The sequence below is a fragment of the Geotrypetes seraphini genome, chromosome 8 (assembly GCF_902459505.1).
Source record: "Geotrypetes seraphini chromosome 8, aGeoSer1.1, whole genome shotgun sequence".
In the NCBI taxonomy this organism is placed as follows: domain Eukaryota; kingdom Metazoa; phylum Chordata; class Amphibia; order Gymnophiona; family Dermophiidae; genus Geotrypetes; species Geotrypetes seraphini.
The window spans coordinates 133,767,873-133,792,356 of NC_047091.1; the positions used below are offsets into that span (position 1 = coordinate 133,767,873).

At 43.6% G+C, this 24,484-nt stretch overlaps 1 protein-coding gene across 2 annotated transcripts in view; it reads right to left on the bottom strand.

Moving 5' to 3' along the window:
• Positions 1-4,614: 4,614 nt before the first annotated feature.
• Positions 4,615-24,484, bottom strand: part of SLC25A1 (solute carrier family 25 member 1) — a 34,806-nt gene continuing 14,936 nt past the window's right edge. The window contains exons 2-10 of one of the 2 annotated variants that reach the window (XM_033956852.1): positions 18,596-18,717; positions 16,464-16,571; positions 15,383-15,482; positions 15,080-15,218; positions 12,691-12,775; positions 10,309-10,413; positions 9,821-9,936; positions 9,170-9,243; positions 4,615-6,955 (exon numbers count right to left, since the gene is read on the bottom strand). In XM_033956852.1, the coding sequence (XP_033812743.1) occupies positions 6,841-6,955; positions 9,170-9,243; positions 9,821-9,936; positions 10,309-10,413; positions 12,691-12,775; positions 15,080-15,211 (627 nt within the window). In that variant the 5' untranslated portion in view covers positions 15,212-15,218; positions 15,383-15,482; positions 16,464-16,571; positions 18,596-18,717 and the 3' untranslated portion in view covers positions 4,615-6,840. The remainder of the gene's footprint in view (positions 6,956-9,169; positions 9,244-9,820; positions 9,937-10,308; positions 10,414-12,690; positions 12,776-15,079; positions 15,219-15,382; positions 15,483-16,463; positions 16,572-18,595; positions 18,718-24,484) is intronic. The other variant, XM_033956851.1, reaches the window with a different exon arrangement.

Sequence of the window (24,484 nt, forward strand, 5' to 3'; positions counted from 1 at the left end):
ATATGCAAAAAGGCCTCTTGCTCATTACCGAATGAAAAAAACACCCCCCCCCCCCCCCCAATAAGGCCATTAATAGTTAAAAAAGAGCCCAGTTCAGGAAGCTAAACAGAAATCTTTATAGCTATTTGAAAAGCAAGACTTCAGGTCTTGCTATGCATGGGGACAGTCAGGATTTCCAACAGTTGCATAGGTGTCCTCAGGGGCATGGACCTCCCCCCCTCAAAGTCAGGCTCAGGCACCTTTCAGCCATAAGACAGCTAGTACTTGGCTTGTGGGGGTGCTCAAGCCCCACTAGTCAAGAGTTCCTCTGTTGAAACCAGCCAGGAGCATTTCCCCCTCAAAACAAAAAGTCAGGCTCAAGCCCCCTTTCAACAATAAGGCAGCTAGTACTTAGCTGGCAGGGGTGCTCAAGCCCCATCAGTCAAGAGTTCCTCCTGCTTGAGCAGTAGCAGAAGTTGGCAGGGTGCTCTGGCAATTGATGCAGCACTTCTACACATGCTCAGTTCACATATGAACTAAGCATGCATAGAAGTGCTGCATGGTAGAAGGCCAGAGCAGCCTGCTGCTCCAGCAGAGGAAGTCTTCAGCTAGCTAGCAGGGCTTGAGCATCCCTGCCAGCGAGGGTATGATAGGGGGGGGGGGTGGAGGGGGGGGGGAAGAGTTGGCAATGGAAGCAGGGGACCGAGAGGAAATGCTCCAACCCCTGGTCCATCCTCAGGCTATCCCAAAAATAGCCTGACTACACCCCTGGTTCCCAGGAACTCAAAAGTTGAGCAGAATAATATTCTTATTCAGGCACTGAAAAGGGACTCCTAAGTACACAGGTTGATAGGGGAAATTTTTTTTGTTACTCAGCATAAGCATGAAACCCATCTGAAAACTTCAGCTTTACATTACAGAGAAACTTGTCAGTATTTTAAGAAACCAGCCATTTCAATTATACGTAGCTTAGGGTTATCATATGTTTGACCTGAAAAAGAAGTCCCATGACCTCACCCCAGCCCTGGACCCAGAAATTAGTTTGGCAGGGCTGGCTTACAAGGCATCATGTGGCTCTCCCCCTCTTAACCTCCGTGGTAGTGTAATGCTATTTTGTTTGGGCCACTAGCAACTCAGCAATGCCCTGGAAAAAGCCTCTTTGCAGGTCCCACTTCTGCAGGAACTCACTACAGAGAGGCAGCTGCCAGGGCAGATGATGGCAGCAGGCTCACATTGCTGAGCTGCCGGCTGCCTGAAGAAAATAGAATTGCAGCACTAATGAGATAAGGGGAGAGCCACCAGATTTTTTTTGTAAGCTGGCCCTGCCAAACCCAACCAGACTCTACAATTTAAGACCTCTAAAAAAGGATATGTCACCAGTTGTTCCTGAGCATGCTCAGTATGAACACTGACCTGTAGCAGCAGGACACAAGGGACAGTCTGGCTCAGGAATGTCAGTAGAAGGACCTGGGTTTTTGGAAAAAGAGGTTCACAAGCAGGACCTGCCTGCTGAAACCAGACAGCAGTTGCAGCCTTAAAGCTTCAATTCAATCTCATGAAGTCATATTAACTTTGGGACAAAAGCGTTATAAGCTTGATTTGGCTGAGGCACCAGTGGAGTAATCCTGGAAATGAGAGGCGAGACCTACCAGTCGATAAAGGCAAAATCTAAACATCAGAAATCAGCCACAGAGCAAAGATGAATACTGACCCAAGATAAGCAAGGGTCATGCAGTGTCCTTATCTGTTCTGGATTATTTCTTCCTCCTTCTAGAAACAGTAAATTTTGAGAGCTGGGACCTGAGCTCTAAGGGGGCCGTAGAAGGACCTGTTAGAGGCCTAGCTCCATCTTCACAATATATAAGTAATACCAGGGCACAGAGAGGGATAATAGAAGCAGATGGAGAAGGCTATTCTAGTGTCAAAAATTCAGTGTCAGTTTTATTTTTTTATTCTATTTAACCAATGGTTGTCAGTACTTGAAGGTGATGAGGGATATGGCTACTTCAAGTCTGCCCAGGCTTTCCATCTCAAACCCTCCTCACCCTGCAACTGAAGATTATCACCACCCTTAGAAGTACACACTGTGTGGTAAAGGACCAGTTAATAGGAGTTTGTCATAGACATGGGTGGGGTGGCCCCAACCTAGTCTCCACCACACATATGCCCCTTTCCCCCGTACCTCCAGTTGTTCACCACCACAAGCAACAATTACTTCAATGGGCTCCTTGCAACTGCATCATTTCTCCCACTGTCACTTCCTATGAGCGGCACCTGGAAGTAACATCAGTGGGAGAGACGATGCAATCGCAAGGGACACATTAAAGATGTTGCTCGTGGCCAGGGCCGGATTAAAAAGGTAAGCCCAATAAGCACATGCTTTGGGCCCAAACACATCAGGGGAAGGCAAACAGGGCACTCTCTGGGCATCTCTTCCCCTCACCTTCATGGCGCTTTTCCAAGCTCTCTCTGCGAAGAGCCCTCAGTAGTTGTACGTGAGCAGCTGCCTCAAAGCTTCTCCTCTGCTACAATCATGCAGAAACCGGAAGTTGTGTCAGAGGAAAAGCTTCAGGGGAGCCGAGTGTATGCCACTTGTGACAACAGCTTCCGCATTGAACAGTGGTTTAGGAGAACAGAAAAAGAATGAAGGGGGGGGTGAAAGAGGGTCACAAACACTGAATGGAAGTGTAGGGGAGGGGAGATGATAGAGGGGAACAGACAGTGGAAGGAAGGAGAAAGAAAAAAAAAAGCCACATGATGGTTTGGGGAAGAGGATAGAGTAAAATACTGGGTGAGGGAAAGAGGTGACAATAAAAGAGGGAAATTGACTGGATAGCAAGAAAGAATTTAGACAGAGGCAAAAAATAAATTGAGGGAGAAAAGAAAGAAATGCCAGAGCATGGGGGAGCTTGAGGAAACAGATACCAGACAAAAAAGGAGAAAGATACCAGATCTGAGGGGAGGAAAGAAGGAGAGAGAGATGCTAAAATATGGGGAGGGAGGGAAAGATGGAAGGGCAAAAGACAGATGCCACACCATTGGGGAAGGGGAGAATAGTACTGTAGATGGATACCAGACAAATCAGGAGGAGGGGGGAGGGTGAAAGAGAGCAGATGCCATAAGGAAGAGGCAGAGAGAGGGCAGACAGTGGATGGAAGGAAGAGAATGATGAGCAGATGAGGAAAGCAGAAACCAGACAACAAAAGGTAGGAAAAAAATGTCTATTTGTTTTATTTATTTCTTTTTGCATTAGGATAAAGTATTATTGTAGCTGTGTTGACAATTGTTTATTAATAGAAAATGGAAATATTGTGATCCTTTTTATTGGACTAATTTTAATATTTTTTTTACTAATTCAGAGACCAAAACTCCCTCAAGTCAGGGATATTGTGACAGCACTATTCTGTTTGTTCCTCGGTCAGAATTTTGGGAGTTACTCTTGACCAGACTTTGTCCATGAAGAACCAAGTGAATTTGGTAGTCCGTAAGGGCTTCCATAGGCTATGGAAATTACATTCTATTAGAGCTTATTTTGACATAATGGCATTCAAGCTACTAGTTCAATTGCTAGTATTAGGCCATTTAGATTATCGTAACATCATTTGGTTGGCCAGAACAAAAAAGACCATCTCTAGGCTGCAAGTTATATAGAATAACGTGGTCAAGCGTATTTTTGGTTTGAAGGAATATGACCATCAACTCCCTTTTATCATGAACTGTGCCGGCTGAGGCACATATTTTTAAGTTGGGTTGTGTCTATTATAAAGTCTTGTTGGGTCAATCTTCAGCTTGATTAATTAATTTTCCTTTGCTACTCAAAAACATTCACGTAAAGCTCATGCTTTTTTTGTTTTTCCATCGGTGAAGGGTTGTAAGTTCAAAAGATTTCATGAATGCATGCTTTCAGTTGGGACAAAGAATTCAAACAACTATCTCTTTTGTGTTTCTCATAGTTGGAATTTAGAAAACATTTGAAAACCTACTTATTTTCTAGATTTTGGGGTAATTAAATTCCATGATGATCACTCAGTTGTAAATTGATGTAATATTTTCTAAACCCACATAGATCTGTAAGGCTATGCAGTCTAGAACCTGATTGTTATGTTAATGTTTACTGACCTGAAGAAAGAGGTTTTAACCTCTGAAAGCTAATTGAGAAATGTATTAGTCCAATAAACTGGCAGGCACTACATTTTTTTCCTGCCGTGCCCCATGCCTCCCACCCAAATGCAAAATATAAATTGGCTGGCTTCCCAAAGCCCTGCCAGCTGAAGATCTCTTCCTCTAGGAAGGTAGAGGGGACTTGTTCAGAGATGTTTGGAGTTGCATAGAAGAAAAACTGTGCACTAGTATGGTAATCTTTGTTGTTGGTTTTGAATTTTAAAATAAAAAAAGAAAATGAGTAAATAAATGGGGGCAGGGGGCCCAGTGGCCTTATGGGCCAAGGGGCCCTCATTGAATTAATCCTGCCTGGCTCACAGTGGTGAACAACTAGAGGTAAGGGGAAGAGGGCACACGCATAGTGAGGAGAGGCGGGTGTGAAGGGGAAGGTTGCCAGCACCCCCACCAACATGGCATTTGAGGCAGACCACCCTCCCCTTACTATACCACTGGTCACAGATTTTTTTATTTTTTAAGTCAGTCACTAGCTGGTTCCCCCTCCCAAACCTAAAAGGAAGTCAAACAAGACTGCCAAACAAATCTGTTGTAGGACTGGAAGGAAATAAGGACTACGATTCATGACTTCTAAGAATATGCCCACACAGGAGCAGAAAACACTCTTGCTACAATGCCCATGAACGTTGGCAGGTTTTCAGTTTTTATAATCATTAATTAAATATGCAAGGCTCACATCTCAGACTTTCTTGGTCACACTGCCCCGGTTTAGCATTTGGAGTTGCTTTGTTGGGGCTCTAGGCATTAATAGCAGTTGCTAAAACAGTAGCAAAGTCATCTAGGTCCTGTTCTCCAACTTTTAAACAGCCGAAAGACCTAGCAGTAGTAGTTCAGTAGGAGCAAACAGAAAGTACAATAGAGAATTCCAGGGCACGTGCCAGAGTGAAAAGACACACCCTTGTTTGGGGCATATATAGCTTTGATAAGATGCTCACTCGGGTCCAATTCTCAAAGGACTCTGTGGCAGTAAGACTCATTAAAGCAGTCTTGCTAGCATGGAAACTCTCCTCCCAATGCACAAAAGGGTTCCCATGGTTGCTACCGATCATCATAGTAGGCACTGAGCACCTATGCATTACAAATAACTCACTAGTATTCTAATTAAATCTCCCTTCCGATGCACTAAAGGAATGCCCCTCCCCCCATTTTACAAGGAAATTTTTATGCACTCACAACACAACAGCTGCACCCTCCCCATAATAATAATAAAAAAAATACCAAGCCAGCCCACCTCTTCATAATAGCAGCCCGCCCCATGCATCCCTGGCTGTCACTGCAGGAAACAGCTTCCAGGGCAGACCAGGAAGTCACTGCAGGGATACTATTTTGAAAAGATGGGCCCTTTAAGCAGGAGGGAGTGGTAATTGCTCCAGCCACTCTTCAAAATAAAATCTGAGGATGGAGGGAGGGTTGGGGTTGGAGGAGCTGTACAGCCTACTAGGGATTGTTTTTGGGTGTGGGGAGGCTATTTTTTGAAGGCTGAAAGTGGGGGGGAGATCAGCATTTCGGGGTTTAAGAGCAGTGGGGGTTGGGGTAGTTTCCTAGGACATGCTCAGCAGATTCACAGCTTCCCCTGGAGCCACAATCAGCTGATCATGGCTTCCCCTGTCAGCTACTGCTTTGGAGCCAGCAGAGGAAACCTCAATTTGTAGTGCTAGAGCTGGCAGGGGAAACTGCAAGTCAGCTGAGCCTGTAACCACCGCTCTCCCTTCTGCCAGCTCCAAAGCCACCATAAGCTGAGCAGATGAGAACAGCAGCTGCAGGCACGATGAAGAGCTGTGCCTAGCAATTGCACTTTTGAACAGGCACAATCACCCTTTTAGCAGGGCTGCTCCAAACCAATATCATGTATAGTATGAGCATGCTATTGTGCTGAGCATCACCCTATTAAAAATAATAAATCACTCCCAACACCATATTTTAATACCATGTTGTTGTAACTTTAAGCATTGGGGCCTCAGTGGGCCTGGAAATTTTATAGCCTACTATCGACCTTAGGTAGGGATTAGGAATAAGTTTTTCCCCTGAGGAAGACCATTATACTTATTTTTTTAAAAATCTGAGTACAGGGGAGTTATCATTATGCAGCCAGTGGCTCCTGGGAGAGGCTGGACTAAAGAAATAAGCACTTTGGCTCCATTGTTCCTATAACATGCCCTATAGCACCTCCTGCTGGGGGAGAAGCAACCTGCATGAGTTGGAAACTCCTCCACCTTTACAAATAGCATATTGCTTATCTTCAGGAGCCCTGGCTAGTGGCACTTTAACTAATTGATACTTACTTTAAAAATACAGATTCTGTCTCTTATATGAATTGTAGAAAAGGAGGAGAGCTTTACGCACCAGACTTAAATTTGAGAATATCCTAAAGTTACGGACAATATGCAACACAGGGCTTGAGTAACATTTTGAAAGACTTATAGGGTAATGTTAAATCCTAAGAAACAGAAGAAGACCAGCTATATAGGAAGATTCAGTGGGCAGGAGGCTGGTACCATATTAAGACAAACATCCAGCTTTAGGCAGGGCCCTAGGTCCCCAACACACCAGATATGGGAAAAAAAAATATGCTGGTCCCTGCTGCTCTCCATTGCTAATTGGTCATTCTGGTCCCAAGCTAGCATTTCTGCTGTTCCGAGTTTCCAGTAGGTCACCCTGTTCCCAGTTGCTGGCTCTCGATGCGGCTTAGTCCGTCTTCCAAATCTTGTTCAGAAACTTCACTACTTCATCATAGATGATAAAGACTATGGCAACATCGAGGCAGACGCGGCCCAGCCGAGGGATTGTACCCTTGTAAAACCTGCACAGAACAAGGAGTATTGCTGATACGTAGCAAACTACTAGTACTTATTTCTATAGCAGCACCAGATGTACGGAGCGCTGTACATTAAACACGTAAAAGACAATCCCTGCTCAATATCTAATCAAAGACAAAAGGGAAAAATATGGTTAGGGAATTTCACAAAGAGGAATGATAAAACAGACATTGGTACTTCAGCAGTGAGTAAAAGTTGGGGGGGGGGGAAGAGAGAAAGGGAGGAAAGAACAGTGCAGGAGATACCATCCCCATGTTAAGTTAAAATGCTTCTTGTGGCTATGGAAAAATAGGACAATTAAGTATTTCAGGTTTCACCTGTACCTTTACTGGACCCTGTTAGGAGATATTTCATTGAGGGGAGAGTGCGACACAGTAGTTAAAGCTAGAGAATGACACGGTGGTTGTTACCCGCGGCTAGCCACGAGTAGCTATGGGTAACCCGCTGAAACGGGGAAGAAAAAATAGTCTGTGGGACAGAGACAAGGCCATTCACCGCCCTGTGGAGTGGTGAATGGTCTTGTCTATGCAGTGAGGCAATCACAGATCGCGCGGTCCATCAGACCCACCTGCCCGATCGCAGCATCCCGCCATTTCCCTCCCTCCACCTCACCTTATATGCAGAGTTTGCCAGCTTTCTTTTTCGCCTAGCTGCATGCGTGGCTGCTGCTGAAGTTGATCAATCTTCTCCTCTCCTGCAACTTCCTGTTTCCGGTTGTATCAGAGGAAAAGATTGAACAGAGCAGCTGCACGTGTGGCTGGGTGAAAAAGAAAGCCGGCATACTCAGCATCTAAGGTGAGGTGGAGGGAAATGACAGAACGCTGCATTCGGGAGGGAGGGGGCTGCTGGACCACAAGTTCCCGGCTCACATTAGGAAGGAGGCAGTGAAAGAGAAAGATTCTGGGCCAAGGAGATGAAGAGGGAGAGCAAGAAACCCACAGCAGGAAAGAAAGGGGAGGACAGGCAGGTGAGCCAGATTATGGAAGCAGGGGGGGGAAGAAAGATGGGAAAAAAGCTAGATGGTGTTGAAGAGAAGAGATACATTGGTGTAGAAGAGGAAGAGAGGGGAAATCTGGACACAGGAAGGTAACAGAAACAGGGAAAATTATGTGCATGTGGGCATAGAGACAGAGACATAAAGGGGACATACATGCCATGGGGATGATATATGGACACAGGTGGGGGGGCAATGCCAGATACATAGGGGAGATATTAGAAATGGGGAAAATAGGAAACAGAAGCGAGATTGTTTGGACACCGAGCGCGCAGGCTCCAGCGGCTTGCACAAATAACATTGTAACATGCCATGAAAGTAGGAGGGAGGGAGGTAGACAGATAGGCTGCGCGAGAGGAGTTGAAGGGTGGTAGAAAGGAACTGATGGTGAAGAAGGGAGGGAAGAACAGACATTGAAGGAGGGTGGAGAGGAACAGACCCTGAAGGGAACTGTTGAAGACTGAGTGGGGAGAAGACGCTGGAAGGGAAGACGACAGATGCCAGACTATGGGGGAGCGGAGGGAAGAAGATGGGTGCCAGACCAATTGGGGGGGGGGGGTGAAGGGAGAGGCACAGTAACCGAGCAAATGGAAGACACAGAAAGAAGACACACAGTGGATGGAAGGAATTGAATGAGAAGATAAGGAAAGCAGAAACCAGACAAAGGTAGAAAAAAAATTCTATTTATTTTTTTTTTTGCTTTAGGATAAAGTAGTATATTAGTTGTGTTGATAAAAATTTATAAACAAAGCCCTGCCAGCTGAACATCTTTCTCTAGTTCAGCAGCCAGAACTTTGATTTATAAGGAAAGCATAAGCTAAATATTGCAGTACTGAGGCTTATATGGATGCTGCTGGGACGGTGACGGGGCGGTGAATGGGTTGGTGGGATGGGGACGGGGACAGATTTTTTCCCCATGTTATTCCCTAGTTAAAGCTACAGCCTCAGCACCCTGAGGATGTGGGTTCAAACCTATGCTGCTTCTTGTGAATCCTGGGCAAGTCACTTAATCCCCCCATTGCCCCAGGTAAATTAGATAGATTGTGAGCCCACTGGGAAAATGCTTGAGTACCTGAATAAATTCATGTAAACTGTTCTGAGCTCCCTTGGGAGAACGGTACAGACAATTGAATAAATAAGGGGGATTCCCTACTTGTCCCTCTCCTTTCCCCATCCCTCCCTGTATTACACAGGCTTCACTCACGCTCGTGGTCCTTCATAGCGCATGATTTTATAAGCGCAGTCCCAGGTATTCTTGTATTTGTGCGCTTCCAGACCCTGTGAAAGAAAACAGTGGTCAACTATCTTCATAACTTCTATCATCACTTAAGTACCGGAGAGACCAGACTATTTCCGACTCGCTTAACCCTTTCAGGACCAAGGGACATATTTGTCCCATAACTTTAAAATCCTATAAATTTTGATTGGGATAGTCTACAGTTCTAAATTTGATATGTACGGATTCCATATGATACTGCCTTTATGTAAACAAACTGGTTCCGACATTCATTCATTAGCGTCGTTGCCAGATTGACGAGAAGATTCACTTGCCACACTGTCCATAAGCCAGAAGTGTGATTTTTTAAAATAAAAATAATGATATTTCACAAAAAAAATCAATTTTTTGGCATCTGCAAGCCCTTTTTACCATAAAAATGTCGTCAAAACCACAAAAATTGGCCTACGATCCTTATGGTCCTGAAAGGGTTAAGTAATGCTCAACAGCCGGCTGGATGCAGTAGTACGCCAGTCCACACCAAATATCAGCCTCTATTCATAAGCTTCCCCTCTTCTCCCCCCAGCTAACATTACCCTGCCATACAGCTCCACTCCCAGAACTGCCTGGTCACATCACCTGCATCCTGGTTTTCACCACATCCAGTGGAGTGTTCCCAAACACACTGGCAGCCCCAGCTGTGGCACCGAATAGACCCGTGATAAGAGGGTTCATCACCTTGTTTGGATCATCCCCTGTGAAAAGCAATGGAGGATTAAGAGGGAAGAAATAGGGAAAGTTTTTTTAAGGGCAAAAAACCCCAAAACAACCCGGCAAAATGACTGGTAACATTAGGGATGGGGAGGGGTGGGTGGGGGGTCGGGTAGGTCTGGGGAGGACATAAGAGTCCAGTCCTCCGCGGGTGTTTGCTGAAAATGTATACCATGGTTATTATTGTAGTTGTACTTACTGTTGCTTAATAAAATAGATTTAAACATAAAAAAAGAAAAAGCATTCAGCACACGATTAAAGATGTTCTAGCATATAAAAAAAGGTATCCAATGCTATGAAAAAGCACAAATATGTCTCACCCAGGCACATGGGGAAAGGGTGAGGGACAGACTTACCTCTGTACCAATTCCTGAGACTTGTCATTACGAAAAAGCGAATGGCCTGGTTCGAGCCCTGCTTCAGGACAGTGGCTGTTAATCCCTGGTAGGTTCCCCTCAAACCTGCCACAAAATCAAAGGGGTTAGGCTCCTCCGAGTACTGTAGGCAATGAGGAAGCACCAATACCACTGTATCAGGAGGTAAGATGTCCCAGCACTTAACTGCACACTTTAATTTCCGAATGAGAGCATGCACTTAAATGCATAATATAGTTAGAAAGAAAAGTGATAAAGAGCGAGACATAGCGTAACATGATAAAAAGATCAGGAGGAAATAAGAGCATCCTCACATGCATCTCTCCACTGCCTTTTAGTTGCTGCTCCAGGAAGCTGAACCCTTAAGTTTCCTTGTAAATGCGAAGGGATCATACAACTGCTGCTTTGGGCTCTAATGGCCACTCCATGCAGTCTACCCCAGACCTTCTAGGAATGACACTGCAGTCACACCACCACACATATTCAACTTTGAACTGCCTTAACTCTGTGCTGTACCTGTTTGTATTGTGCCTTTTGTTTTAGAGCAGGGGTGGGCAACTCCGGTCCTCGAGGGCCGGAATCCAGTCGGGTTTTCAGGATTTCCCCAATGAATATGTATTGAAAGCAGTGCATGCAAAATAGATCTCATGCATATTCATTGGGGAAATCCTGAAAACCCGACTGGATTCCGGCCCTCAAGGACTGGAGTTGCCCACCCCCATTTTAGAGGCTGGATCTGGTGCCCAAAAGTTCTCTAAACCACTGCAAATGCAGCAGTTCCTACCCCAGAATTGACATAACTGGTATCAGTCTATTTTCTATAGCCCTGGCAGCACATACCTTGTAGGCAGGCACACTAAAGGACAAGGTGGTCCTGCTCTTGTGCACTCCTTCGTGTGCACCCTGCTTTAAAATTATAATATGGCCTGCTATCCCCTCTTAACTTCAATGCATCTTAGAGCTAGTCCCTGCAATGTGAGTCATGCAGCCCTTGTGAATTGTAATGAGAATGACACGGTGACAAAATTCATCACCGTTCCCGTCCCCGCGGATAACCACGGGACATAATCCCATGTCATTTTCTGGTGTCTATTTCAACTTGGTCCTTCTACACCAGCATTTTTCAAAGCAAAGCTTGTGGGTCAATGGTTATGCCCAATTATACTCCGATTCTTTCCTCTCTCCTTAAAGAATGACATGAAGATGGTTTCCCGCGGTTATCTGTGGGGACGGGGACGGTGACGAATTTTGTCACCATGTCATTTTCTAAATTGTATCATTCAGTTCTCCCAACCCAGGGAGAAAACCTCCTCCTACCCATCTTGCTAACCTCCTGCTCACTCACAACTGTAATTCAAACCCTACTATCCCTATAGGTCTTAGCATATATTCTTTGCACACCAAGCATCACCTCATATGTGATCTTATCTCTAGGCAACCTGGCTTATTGACATTAATATTACCTAAATCAACCAATCCACTCCTTCCAACTATTTATTTTTTAACATTTATATACCGGGGAAATCCAGACATATGGTAACCCTAGGAAGAGGGTGTCAAAGTGCTGCAAAAGCAGGGCTCAGGACCAGAACCTGCAGAATCTCCTTCCAATGTCACTGTTGCCCCCTTGTGAGGAAAGAAAGGAAGGAACCAACAACATGACCAGTACCCATGTTCAATGGTGAAATTCCAGCCTCCACCATATGACAGCGCCAAAGATGTGGTCAGACTTTCATAGATACTACAGTTAGATTGCGAGCCCGTTGGGACAGTGAAAGAAATTCCAAAATACCCGATTAGATTTTTGGCCATTACTTAAGTCAATTTAATTATTTTATCAACCGCTTCAAATCCCTTGGTATATTTAGCTGTATATAAGACATCACGTTAAATTAAATTAAAACATGACCAGTTATTGTCTCCTTCCAATAATACAGCCAGATTGTTATTTCCATAGGATGCTGCAGTTGGCTTTTGCAAAAGTGATATTAGTAGGAAACAGATTCCACAGCATCCTAACCCCCTGGTATCTGCCTTGTCCATCTACTGTCCTTGCCAGGAGTGAGGCATTCTAGCAGAACAATGTATGGCACAGGAAGGTCTCCGGGAAATCATAAGGATTGGGAGTGTAGGACTTAAACAGATGAAACCACCCTGTTGCCTTCTGGGGGAAGGTGTGGCTCACTGGTAGAGCTGCTGTTTCTGCACCCAGAGGTTGTGAGATCAAATCCCAGTGCTGCTCCTTGTGACCCTGGGCAAGTTACTCAATCTTTCAGTGCCCACCTGTTTGAATGTCAAAGCTACAAAAAGGTGGTATATAGAAGTCCCCCCTTCCCTTTGCCAATTTTCTTTCAGAGGTCTCACCTTGCTCCCGAATGATCTCTCGCACTCCATGGAAGAAGCCATGATACTTTGGTTTTGCAGAGCACTGGTCATGGATGAATTTCACCTAGAAGTGGAAATGACAGAACTTGACCACCGAAACCTCATTCTCACTAGGAGAGAGAAAATACCTGCATATAATAAGTGTAAGCTGCTTTGGTTGTATGACAAAAGACAGTATATTAAACTCATAACCACTTTACCTTTTTTTTTTTTTTTTTAAACCACAAAGTGGCACTAATCAGGTCACAAAGAGTCCAACAGAAATCACCCAGTAATATAATAAATCAAGCAACAGGAGTGGGATGGGACAATGGTCCTTCCAAATGAAGAGAAATGAAAAAGAGGTTCAATACAATACAATCAATTTATTCTGTCCATCCACAAAAATAACGACCCAACACAGCACTGTGTTTCAGCAACTAATACGCCTGCCTCAAACATGCATTGAGTGAAATATGGTAACAGAAAAAAACAGTGCTCAAAGGACCTCAGTGATATAAATATGCACCAAAAGCGAAAAAGGAGAAAATACCTTCAAAGCTTCCGCTCCTTTACGAGTCCCGTTCTTTGTGTTACCATATTTCACTCAACGCATGTTTGACCCCTGACACAGGCGTATTAGATGCTGAAACATTGTGCTGTGTTGGGTCGTTATCTTTGTGGATGGGCAGAATAAATTGTTTCTTGATCCTCTTTTTGGCTTCTCTTCATTTGGAAGGACCGTTGTCCCATCCCCCTCCTGTTGCTTGACTAATCAGGAGGTGGCAATCTATTGCTGAGTACTTCTGGTGACTGACCCAGGAAAAAAAAGCCTAAGTAACAGAGAAGGCCATTGTGGTGTCAGAGGGATACCCACTCATCTCACCTGCTTTCAGCTAGTGCCAAAAACACTTCGCAGTCCTAGTACAATCCATCATCCTCTCCAGATTGGATTATTGCAATTCTATCTACCTCAGCCTAACCAAGAAAAGCCTCCACAGACTTCAGCGGATTCAGAACGCCGCAGCTAAGCTTGTTTTCGCGAAAAGCAAATTTGATCGCGTCTCACCACTCCTGTCTAAGCTCCATTGGCTCCCAGTAATCCCCAGGATCCACTTCAAATGTGCGTGTCTGGCCTACAAGATCCTACATGGCATCCTTCCTGCCGTTATCCCTCTATCCTGGAACTCCCCAACCCCTACTTCCTCCAGATCCTCCCAAATTTTTAAACTATCCTTCCCTTCCATAAAAGGTATTTCCCATGCAGGCAAACTTGGGTCATCCCTCCCCTTTAGAATCACTGAGATCTGGAATAACCTCACCTCCCCACTCCGAACCTCAAGCTCCCTCCAACTCTTCCGCAAACACCTAAAAACCTGGCTATTCTCAAAACTGTAACACTTCCCCCCTCTTAGGCCTCTCACCTTCCCCTTTACACCTAACTCTTTAATCTCTCCACTGTAGTTCCTCTCTCATCCTTCTTCCTGTAAACCGTGCCGAGCTCCGCATTCGTGGAGATGGTGCGGTATATAAACCCAAGGTTTAGTTTAGTTTTAGTTTAGTTTAGGATGGGCAGGGACTAGGTTGTGGTTACTTGGGACCTGAGTTGGCCACGGTTGGAAACAGGATACTGGGCTTGATGGACCTTCGGTCTGTCCCAGTATGGCAATTCTTATGAGCCAGGTAAAGGACAATCAAGCCATTGTGACATCACTAATGAGGTTGGCTCTTAGACATTGGTGGAATGAGGCTTTACGACATCACAATCTCAGCTTTGGAATGTTGCTGCTCTTTGGATATCTGAAAGGTACTTGGGACCTGGGTTGGCCACTGTTGAAAAACCTTTAATGGGATTCCTGGGCCACATAAGAATTGCCATACTGGGACAAACTGAAGGTTCATCAAGCCTAGTATCCTGTTTCCTTTAGTAAATTAATGCAGTATGTCATGTACAATGGTGAAATTCCAGCCTTCACCATATGACAGCGCCAAAGATGTGGTCAGACTTTCATAGGTACTACAGTTAGATTGCGAGCCCGTTGGGACAGAGAAGGAAATTCCAAAATACCTGATTAGATTTTTGGCCATTACTTAAGTCAATTTAATTATTTTGTCAACCGCTTCGAATCCCTTGGTATATTTAGCTGTATATAAGACACCACATTAAATTAAATTAAATTTAAAGGAAGAAAGGAAGGGGGAGATGCAAGAACTTCTGAGGTATTACCATTTCTCACCCCACTGTCATAAAGTGAGCATTTTGTGGTATAGCCTAACAGTTCCCATAAGCCAAACTCTGCAGGTCTCAGCCTCTTCCTTCCACATCTGGGAGGAAGGGCTATAAGTAAACAGTAGAAAGATGGATGGGAAAGATTAGCGTTTTCTGTACCTTTATGGTTTCCATTGGACACACAACCACAACGGCTTCGGCCACACCAGCGCCAAGACCACAGATCAGACTGCGCTTACTGTCCAGCTTGCCTTGTGCATCTCTCATCTGGTTACTAAGGAACTCAAACATCCCGAATCTGAAAGAGGGTAAAGAACAGCAAAACCCTGAGACATTCATACGTACAGAAAAAAAAATAAAATAAAAAAAAGAGATATCCTCAGCCAGACTCTGGGAAGGCCTGTAAAAACTCTTCTCAGGCTTGACCTTTTTCTCAGACCTGGAAGTGGCGACTATGCTTACCTCACTGCTGCCTTTGGTATGGAGCCATATAGCAGTGAACTAAGACCTCGATACAAGCCCTTTATTCCATGACCTTGCACTGTCTGCTTCACACAGTCCCCTGCAGGAAGAGAACAGGACACGATCCACTATCCACAATCCACAGACCCTAGACATCCTTCCTAAAGCGCCAGATGTTATACTTTTTCTTCACGGACAAGCAGTGTGAGTCAGTCACACATTAGTGACCTCACCTTCTCTAACCAGGCCCAGCCTTATTTCTGGGCTCATTTCCTACCTTTTTTAGCTGAGAACTTTCATATACACTTCTCCCTCCGTATTCGCTGTGATAGGGGATTAACAGACCCATGAATACAGAAAAACTGTGAATAACTTTTTCATATGTTATTCGCTGTTTTCTATTAAAAACCATTGTGAATATGGTGAAACCACAAACAAGGTGGGAGACCTAGCCTGTTCCTGAAGGAAAGGCACAACATAGTGAAGAAAGTGCTGGGAATCAGTTATTTTTTTTCTGTCAGCGATTTCTCAAGTAAGCTGATATAATTTGAGGGGAGGAGCCAGCAAGCTAAAAACCATGAATAATTGAAACCGCAATTGCTGAAACTGTAATTAGAGGGAGAAGTGTATTATTTTTTTTGCTGGTCTGCCTGTTCAGACTTGCATGTAAATCTCAGGTCCAGTAACTAGGTGACAGCTTGTGGCAATTCTGTCTTCCTGCGTTAGTTTTGTTTTGCCCTAAACCTGCGTTACTAGACCACCTGCCTCCTTCATGCAGCAAGGCCGTACTGGTCTCCCCTCAGCCTGTGTGCGATGCCGCACAGAATGGAAACAATATAAGATAATAATCAGTCAAGCTCAAACAGCAAGTGGGCTGCACCTCCAAAATTACCCTAAACTGAGCACGATTTTGTGACATACCAGCAAAGAACTAACTATTTTCTCGAATGAATTCACTCTCCAGGTGGCAACAGTAGGGCTACACCAAATAGCTCAAGCTGTCAGAGCCCAACATAACAGAACCTCTTCTCCTTTTAAAATGTCCCCTGATTAGCTGCCTTCTTCCCAGCCCAGTTCTTACCTATCCCTTTGTAGCGTGGTGGGTTGGCTTTTTCATCCAGCTGTAGCTGTGTCTTAACATACTCAGTAGGGAAAGTGATACAGATCTCAATGCCACCTGCGATGCCACCTGGGCAGAGGGAGAGGAAAAGGCAGATTAGGATGACTATATTCACCAAGGCAAGATTAATTTTTGCTCTCACATCATTCAGCATATAGAAAGCAGCATGTAAAGTACAGAGACATATAGGAATCTGTATAGGGTACATGAAAGATAGTAACAGGAAATAGCAACGATTGGTGTACCTCAAAGGCTCTGTACTGGGACCGCTCCTTTTCTCAATCTACACTTGCTCACTTGGAGCGCTGATCTCTTCCCATGGCTTCCAGTATCACCTCTAAGCGGATGACTCCCAGATCTACCTCTCTGCGCCAAACATCTTTACTGAAACCCAAAGCAGAGCTGTTTATCTTTCCACCTAAACCCACCTCTCCGCTTCCCTCATTCTCCATTTCTGTGGACAACACTCATCCTTCCTGTTTTGTCTGCTCAAAATCTTGGGGTCATCATTGACTCCTCTCTTTCCTTCACCACCCAGATACAACATATCGTTAAAACAAGCCGCTTTTTCCTCTATACTACTACCATAATCCAACCTTTTATCTCTGAGCACACTACCAAAACACTTACCCACGCCCTCATCACCTCGTGCTTAGACTACTGCAACTGGCTAGTCTCGGGCCTTCTGCTTAGCTATCTCGCTTCCCTCCAATCCGTCCAGAATTTGGCTGCACAACTCATTCCAGGAGAGCCGCTCTACTCAGGTTACCCCTCGCCGAAAGTCACTTCATTGGCTCCCCATCCGTTTCCAAATACAATTCAAATTTCTCTTACTTACCTACAAATGCACTCACTCAGCTGCCCTTCACTATCTCTCTTCACTTATCTTCCCCTATAATTCCCCCCCCCCCCCGGGTAAGCTCCACTCAGCTGGTAATTTCCTCCTTTCTGTGCCCTTCTCTTTAGCTGCCAACTCCAGATGCTTGTAGGGGTTGTCCCAGCCATCTTAGAAGCCCAGAAAACCATACTGCCCCTCTCTGACCACCAGTTGTGTTCTCATGTCTTTGGTCCTTATGAGTTTCCATGACCCTCCTCACTCCTTGTATTTATGACCCTGCATCTGTCTTACAGATACCTGTGGCAGCAGCATACATATAAGGGATCAATATCTTTTCAGCTCAGTTACTGAGCTTCTTGAAACCACAGGGTGCTGAATATTGAATGGATGCCAGCAGAAGCAAGCCATTCCATAATCTCTTGATAAAAGGCTCATCATTCCTGCTGTAGGACCCCTCCAGGAGCTGGTCTGATGAGCTCTATCTATAGACGGGACCTGTGTGGTCTTAGAATATGAAGTATAACTATGGAAACATTACACATGACAGAAAACCCATACAATCTGTCCAGTCTGCAAACTAACACCCACTGCTCAGCTCTACAATTCCTCCTCCCTATTTTGCAGTTCCAAATTTATGAAATCATTTGCCCTGAAAGTTAAGATTAGAGGAAAAATTCAAATCTTTCAAAACTATGTTAAAAACAGGGTGGTTTTTTTAAAAGAAGCATTCGGACAAGATTCGATCCAATCTGAATTAATGATTTGTGGGTCCTCAGTCAGCAGTCCTGTGAAATTTTATTATTATATTATTTTATTTAGGAGTGAATGTTATCCTGTATGTTTGTGAGTTAGGTTTATTCTATCTAACAAATGGAGTTTTAAAATTTTGTTTTTATTTGATTGTATCATGTAAACCGCTTGGACCACTAAAATGAATGAGCGGTATAACAAGATTAATAAACCATAAAACTATATTTGTTCCATATTTTCTGGGAGGCTGTTTCACACATCCACCACACTTTCTGTAAAAAAAATATTCCTTGAATTATATACACAGAATCTCATCCCACAATCCTTGTTCTAGAACAGTGATTCTCAACTGGTGTGTCACATGCAGTTGGAAGAAAGACAGCACAATGGCATGCAATTTCTGGGTTTTCCCCTTTGCTAAAGGTAGTAGCATCTTCCTCATCCCTCCCTTCCCCCACCCACAAGCCCAGCACAGCTCTGTCAGCTTCCAACCATGATTTCATACCTCTTCCTTATTCTCCTTCAGATTTCTCATCACTGTCCTTCAAACTTCACTACTCTTCCAGCAGCAGTAACAGTAACACGCTACCTGGCTGACCCGGAGCCTTTTTCTTTGCTAGATCCCACCTACGCATAAACATGAAATTGCATCAGTGGGGCAGGACATGGCAGAGAAAAGGGGGAGATGCTAGACTATGGGAGTGGTAGGACAGGATGATTAAGAGACATGTTGGACTGTGGGATGGGGGGAAGAAAGGAGAACAGATGCTGGACCCACAGGAATGCAGTTATAGAAACCTAAATACTGCTTGTTTTTGAGTTGTGTAGGCAGTAAATCATGTTTAGCAAGCTTTCACCTCTAGTGTGCAGTTCACTGCCTACACAACCCAGAAAGGAGCACGGCATCATGGTTTGTGCAGCCATATATCCTGCCAACAAGCTGGGTTTCTGCTGTGTTCTCCTTTTGGAACCACAGCCTTGAAGAACATTAAAGCTGCACTTCTTTCATAGGGAAGGAGGGAAAGGGAGAGAGAGAAAGGACAGAGTGCTGCTAGACCACAAGGTGAAAGGGGAGAGATAAGTGACAGGGAGCTACTGGACCACAGGGAGAGAGGAAAGAGATATGATGAGCTACAAGTGTAGGTAGAGAAAGCAGAGGCTGGGCTACAGTGGTCGAAGAAGGGGGAGATACTGGGCGTGGTGGAATCTTGTGAGAAGCAATGGTGATTTACAAGGAGATGAATGAGAAGAGGATGGTAGAAGTGTAGTAATGGAATATGTAAAAGAAGAGAATAGGAGGAATGAGACAGGGGATTAGAGGAGGCAATAGAAAGTTGATAAGAAGTAAAATATAGGACTGAAGAATGAGAGTAAAATCTGAGTAGGCGGATAGAAAAGATTGATGTAGTGAGGAAATGGAAGAAAATAAGACAAATGGCCAGCACCCATAGGAAAGAGCAGAAATCAGACAGGAAAGCAGAAGAGAAACTGGGAACCCCGTGTAATGTTTGTTAGAATCAGAAATTAGTACTATACTTAGTAATAATTCAGTTTGCTACATCTATGTCAAGTTATTTTCTAGGTTTTGTATTTTACAGTGTGCCTGGTAGTGGAGAGATTTGTTGTCATTACTCAGACATGAGAATCATAATTTTTTTTTTCGATGGTAACTGGAGAAAATGTGCTAATTATGATCTGAACCTGTTAGGGATAGGGTATTTGTGGAAGCAGAACATATTTACATGTAATTCATAACAACTGTCATCTGTACCAGACCAAAGATCTGTGAGGGGCATGTATGAAGTGTATCATGTATGAAGTGTATCATGTATGCAAGTATCATCCATCAGGTTTGTTCCAACCAGGGTGGATAAAATTCAATGATAACCCCCACCAAAAAAAAAAAAAAAAATAAAAAAATAAGATTTTTTAAATTTAAATTGGATTTTTAAAAAAATAAAATGCCATTTTGAGGAAAATTCTATCTAAAGATAGTTTTCTATTTAAGACACATTATAGTCTAAAAGTTAATCATGAAATATTAAGTGTTTACATCAAATTTTAATAAACTAAATAAAAAAACTAAAATTAAATACGGATTAGTTTTTAATTATGTAGCATGAGGCTGTATATTCCTGCAATGTTTACATTTTTTGTTAATTCCATTAATCCATTCATAATGTCACAGGCATGATTTAAATCAAGTCTTTCCAACTAGTGATTTAGATCAAATCCACCCTGGTTCCAACTGAAACAGGTTGAGAACCACTGTTTTAGAGCTTCCTCTCCAATGAAAGGAGTGGCCCACTTTCTCTATGTTTATACCAAAAAGGGTTTGGACAATTTTCTAAAGGAAAAGGGGATAGAAGGTATAGATAGTTAAATACAGGTTCTGAACCTGATGTGCCGCCGCGTGAGAGGACTGCTGGGCATGATGGACCTCTGGTCTGACCCAGCAGAGGCACTGCTTATGTTCTTATGTTATATTTATCATCTCTCCATTATTCCACTTTTCCTTCAGTGTCTCCTTATGCTTTTTGATGAAGATCATTGAAGTCACCAAAATTTTGTACTGTAACTATGGTACATTGTAACCTGCTAACTGTATATCATGTATGTTAGCCTATAACCTGTTCTGAGCTCTTTGGAGAGGATGGGATAAAAAAAACTAACCCCCCCTTTTACTAAACTGCGATTGTGGTTATCAGTGCAGGGAGCCGCACTGAATGCTCCGCACTGCTCCCGTCGCTCATAGAGTTCCTATGAGCGTCGGGAGCAGCGCAGCTCCTTGCACTAATAACTGCAATCCCAGTTTAGTAAAGGGGGGGTAACTAAGAATTGCCTTACTGGGACAGACCAAAAGGTCCATCAAGTCCAGTATCCTGGCCGCCATCTTTGAACACGAACTCTGCTATTTTGATGTAGTGAAATGCAAATAAGATTGAGAAGTGCTTTTCCCCTGAGGTAGCCCTCTTTTGTGACAAACAGGTGGTCCTCTGTCGGAAAGTTGTGCAATTGACTAAGATTTTGGCCTGCATTGGACGACGGCACTTTTAAGATAATAATAATAATAACTATTTTTGTATACCGCAATACCACAAACAGTTCAGAGCGGTTTACAATGCAAGAGACTGTACATACACAGCGAAGATACAATGCGAGAGAATGTACTATGCAGTTGAGAGCAGTTTACAAAGCAGGGGATTGTACATATTCAGCATAACTGATTACTTTGTTGTACTTTTGAGACAGTGTGGACATACTGCAGTTTTTGGTAACCACTTTTCTTTTTTTCTGTATATCTGCTTCTTGCAATTGGACCGATCACTAGTTACAAAATTCTTGCTATTGATGTTTCATGTTTTAGATCATCTACAATATATCACAGAATTGAAAGCACAAGTTTGAAAGTAGTGAAAATAAGATGTCCAAGTGGAGTTTTTCAGCACCTGTGATGATAGTGGCTCATTTTGCACTTGTTTTTAGTATTTTTGAACCAAAAGACCGAGGTCTGTTTTTCTCCACTTGTCTTTGTACATATAGTGGTAGTGTTCCATGTGAATGTACGTGGAAATCGTAGTATAGACTTCAAACAGCGCTTAGTATTTTTTTGGTTAGCTGTGCCTTATTTAACAAGTGTTTTCTCCAAAATATACATATTAAGATCTTTAAGTCTGTCCCCATACGTCTAATGACCAAGACCATACCCATTTTAGTAGCCTTCCTCTAGGCTGACTTCATCCTTTTTATATATCGTTTTAAAGGTACAGTCTCCAGAATTGTACACAATATTCTAAATGAGGTCTCACCAGAGTCTTATACAGGGGCATCAATACCTCTTCTTATGCACCCCAGCATCCTTCTAGCTTTTGTTGTCACCTTTTCAACCTATTTGGCCACCTTAAGATCATCACATACAATCACAACCAAGTCCTTCTCTTCATTCGTGCGCATAAGTTCTTCACCCCTAAACGATACCTTTCCTTGGAGTTTTTTCAGCCCAAATGCATGACCTTGCATTTCTAAGCATTAAATTTTAGCTGCCAATTTCAGAAAATTCCTCAAGCTTTGCTAGGTCTTTCTTTATGTTATTCACATCATTCAGGTATCTGATATATTGCAGATTTTGGTATCATCCACAAAGAGGCAAATCTTACCCGACAGTCCTTCAGCAATATTGCTTATAAAAATGTTTAAAAGAATAGGCCCAAGAACAGAACCTTGAGGCACACCACTGGAAACATCCTTTTCCTCAGAGTGATCTCCATTGACCACTAACCTCTGTCATCTTCCACTTAACCAGTTCCTGACCCAGTCCATCACTTTGGGGCCCATCCTGTGGGCACTCAGTTTATTTATTAGACGTCTGTGTGGAACAGTGTCAAAGGCTTTGCTAATACACCACATCTAACACACTTCCTCTACTGGTCACCCAGTCAAAGAAATTGATTAGATTTGGCTGACAAGACCTACCTCTAGTGAATCCTTGTTGCCTCCAGTCCTGTAATCCACTGGATTCCAGAAACTTCACTATTCTCTGTTTTAAAAGTGTTTCCAATAATTTGCTTACCACAAGTCAGACTTACTGGCCTGTAATTCCCTACTTCTTCCTTACTTCTGCTTTTGTGTACAGGGATCACATTTACCCTTCTCAAGTCCTCCGGTACCACTCTCGATTCTAGAGAAACATTAAAAAAGGTCAGTCAGCGGAAGCACCAGGACTTCACTAAGTTCCTTCAGCACCCTCGGATGTACACTATCCAGCCCCATCGTTTTTGCTACCTTTAATTTAGCTAGCTCCTCACAAACACAACCCTCTGAAAAATTGATCTTGTTCTACCATTACTCCATCCCTATTTGCGCCGATAGCTCCTCACAAACACAACCCTCTGAAAAATTGATCTTGTTCTACCATTACTCCATCCCTATTTGCGCCGATAGCTCCTCACAAACACAACCCTCTGAAAAATCGATCTTGTTCTACCACTACTCCATCCCTATTTGCGCCGATAGCTCCTCATAAACACAACCCTCTGAAAATCGATCAGGTTCTACCACTACTCCATCCCTATTTGCGTTGATAGCTTCTCAAACACAACCCTCTGAAAATCGATCAGGTTCTACCACTACTCCATCCCTATTTGCGTTGATAGCTTCTCAAACACAACCCTCTGAAAATCGATCAGGTTCTACCACTACTCCATCCCTATTTACGTTTGTCATCTGTGGTCCCGCTTGTCAGCCATGAACACAGAACAGAAATATCTGTTATGCAATTCAGCCTTTTCTTTATCAGCTTCTACATATTTCTCCCCTTCACTTTTGAGTCTCATCATAAGGCGTATGGGGACAGACTTAAAGATCTTAATATACTTTGGAGGAAAGGCGGAAGAGGGGAGATATGAAACAGACATTTAAATACCTACATGGCATAAATACGCATGAGGCGAGTCTTTCATTTGAAAGGAAGCTCCAAAATGAGAGGGCATAGGATGAAGATAAGATGATAGATTTGTCTCTACTACCTCTACTTGGAGCCTATTCCACACATCTACCACCCTTTCTGTAAAAAGGTATTTTCTTAGATTAGGCCTAAGCCTATGTCTGAATTAATGAAAGCGTGGGACAGGCATATGGGATCTCTTAGGGAGAGGAGGAGATAGTGAATGCTGTGGATAGAAAGACCTGATGGGCTATTTGGCCTTTATTTGCCATCATATTTCTATGTTTCTATAAAGATATGCCATAGGACTCCTCTACAGATAAGTGTGGATAATCAGAAGATTGATGAGAAGTCTGAAATCATAGTTTTTGATGTCAGATCTTGTGGATGGAGAACGTTAATGCACATGTCAAGGACAACTTCATTGTAAACATCTCAAAGAATGTAAAGAATGTGATGAAGAGGTGCACTCACTAGAAGTTGAGATATGTCTCCTCATTAGGATCCTCCATGCTTTGGTGTCCAAGAATGTTCCCTCGATGTAGTCATTGCTTGGACTGGATGTGTCGAAGCAGGCATTTGCACCATATGCGTCTGCAGAATCCCGGCTAGCTTCTTCTGCAATAGTTCTCTGAACTGATCGAGGAGTGTGTGGCGCAGTGGTTGGATCTACAGCCTCAGCACCCTGGGGTTGTGGGTTCAAACCCCGCGCTGCTCCCTGTGACCCTGGGCAAGTCACTCAGTCCTCCACAGCCCCAGGTACATTAGATAGATTGTGAGCCCACCGGGACAGATAGGGAAAATGCTTGAGTACCTGATTGTAAAAAACCGCTTAGATAACCTTGATAGGCGGTATATAAAATCCTAATAAACTTGAAACTTGATCTTGAAGAGATGGTGCTGGTACTGACGTTGACAAATGTACAGTGGGCTCATATTGCATCGAGTGTC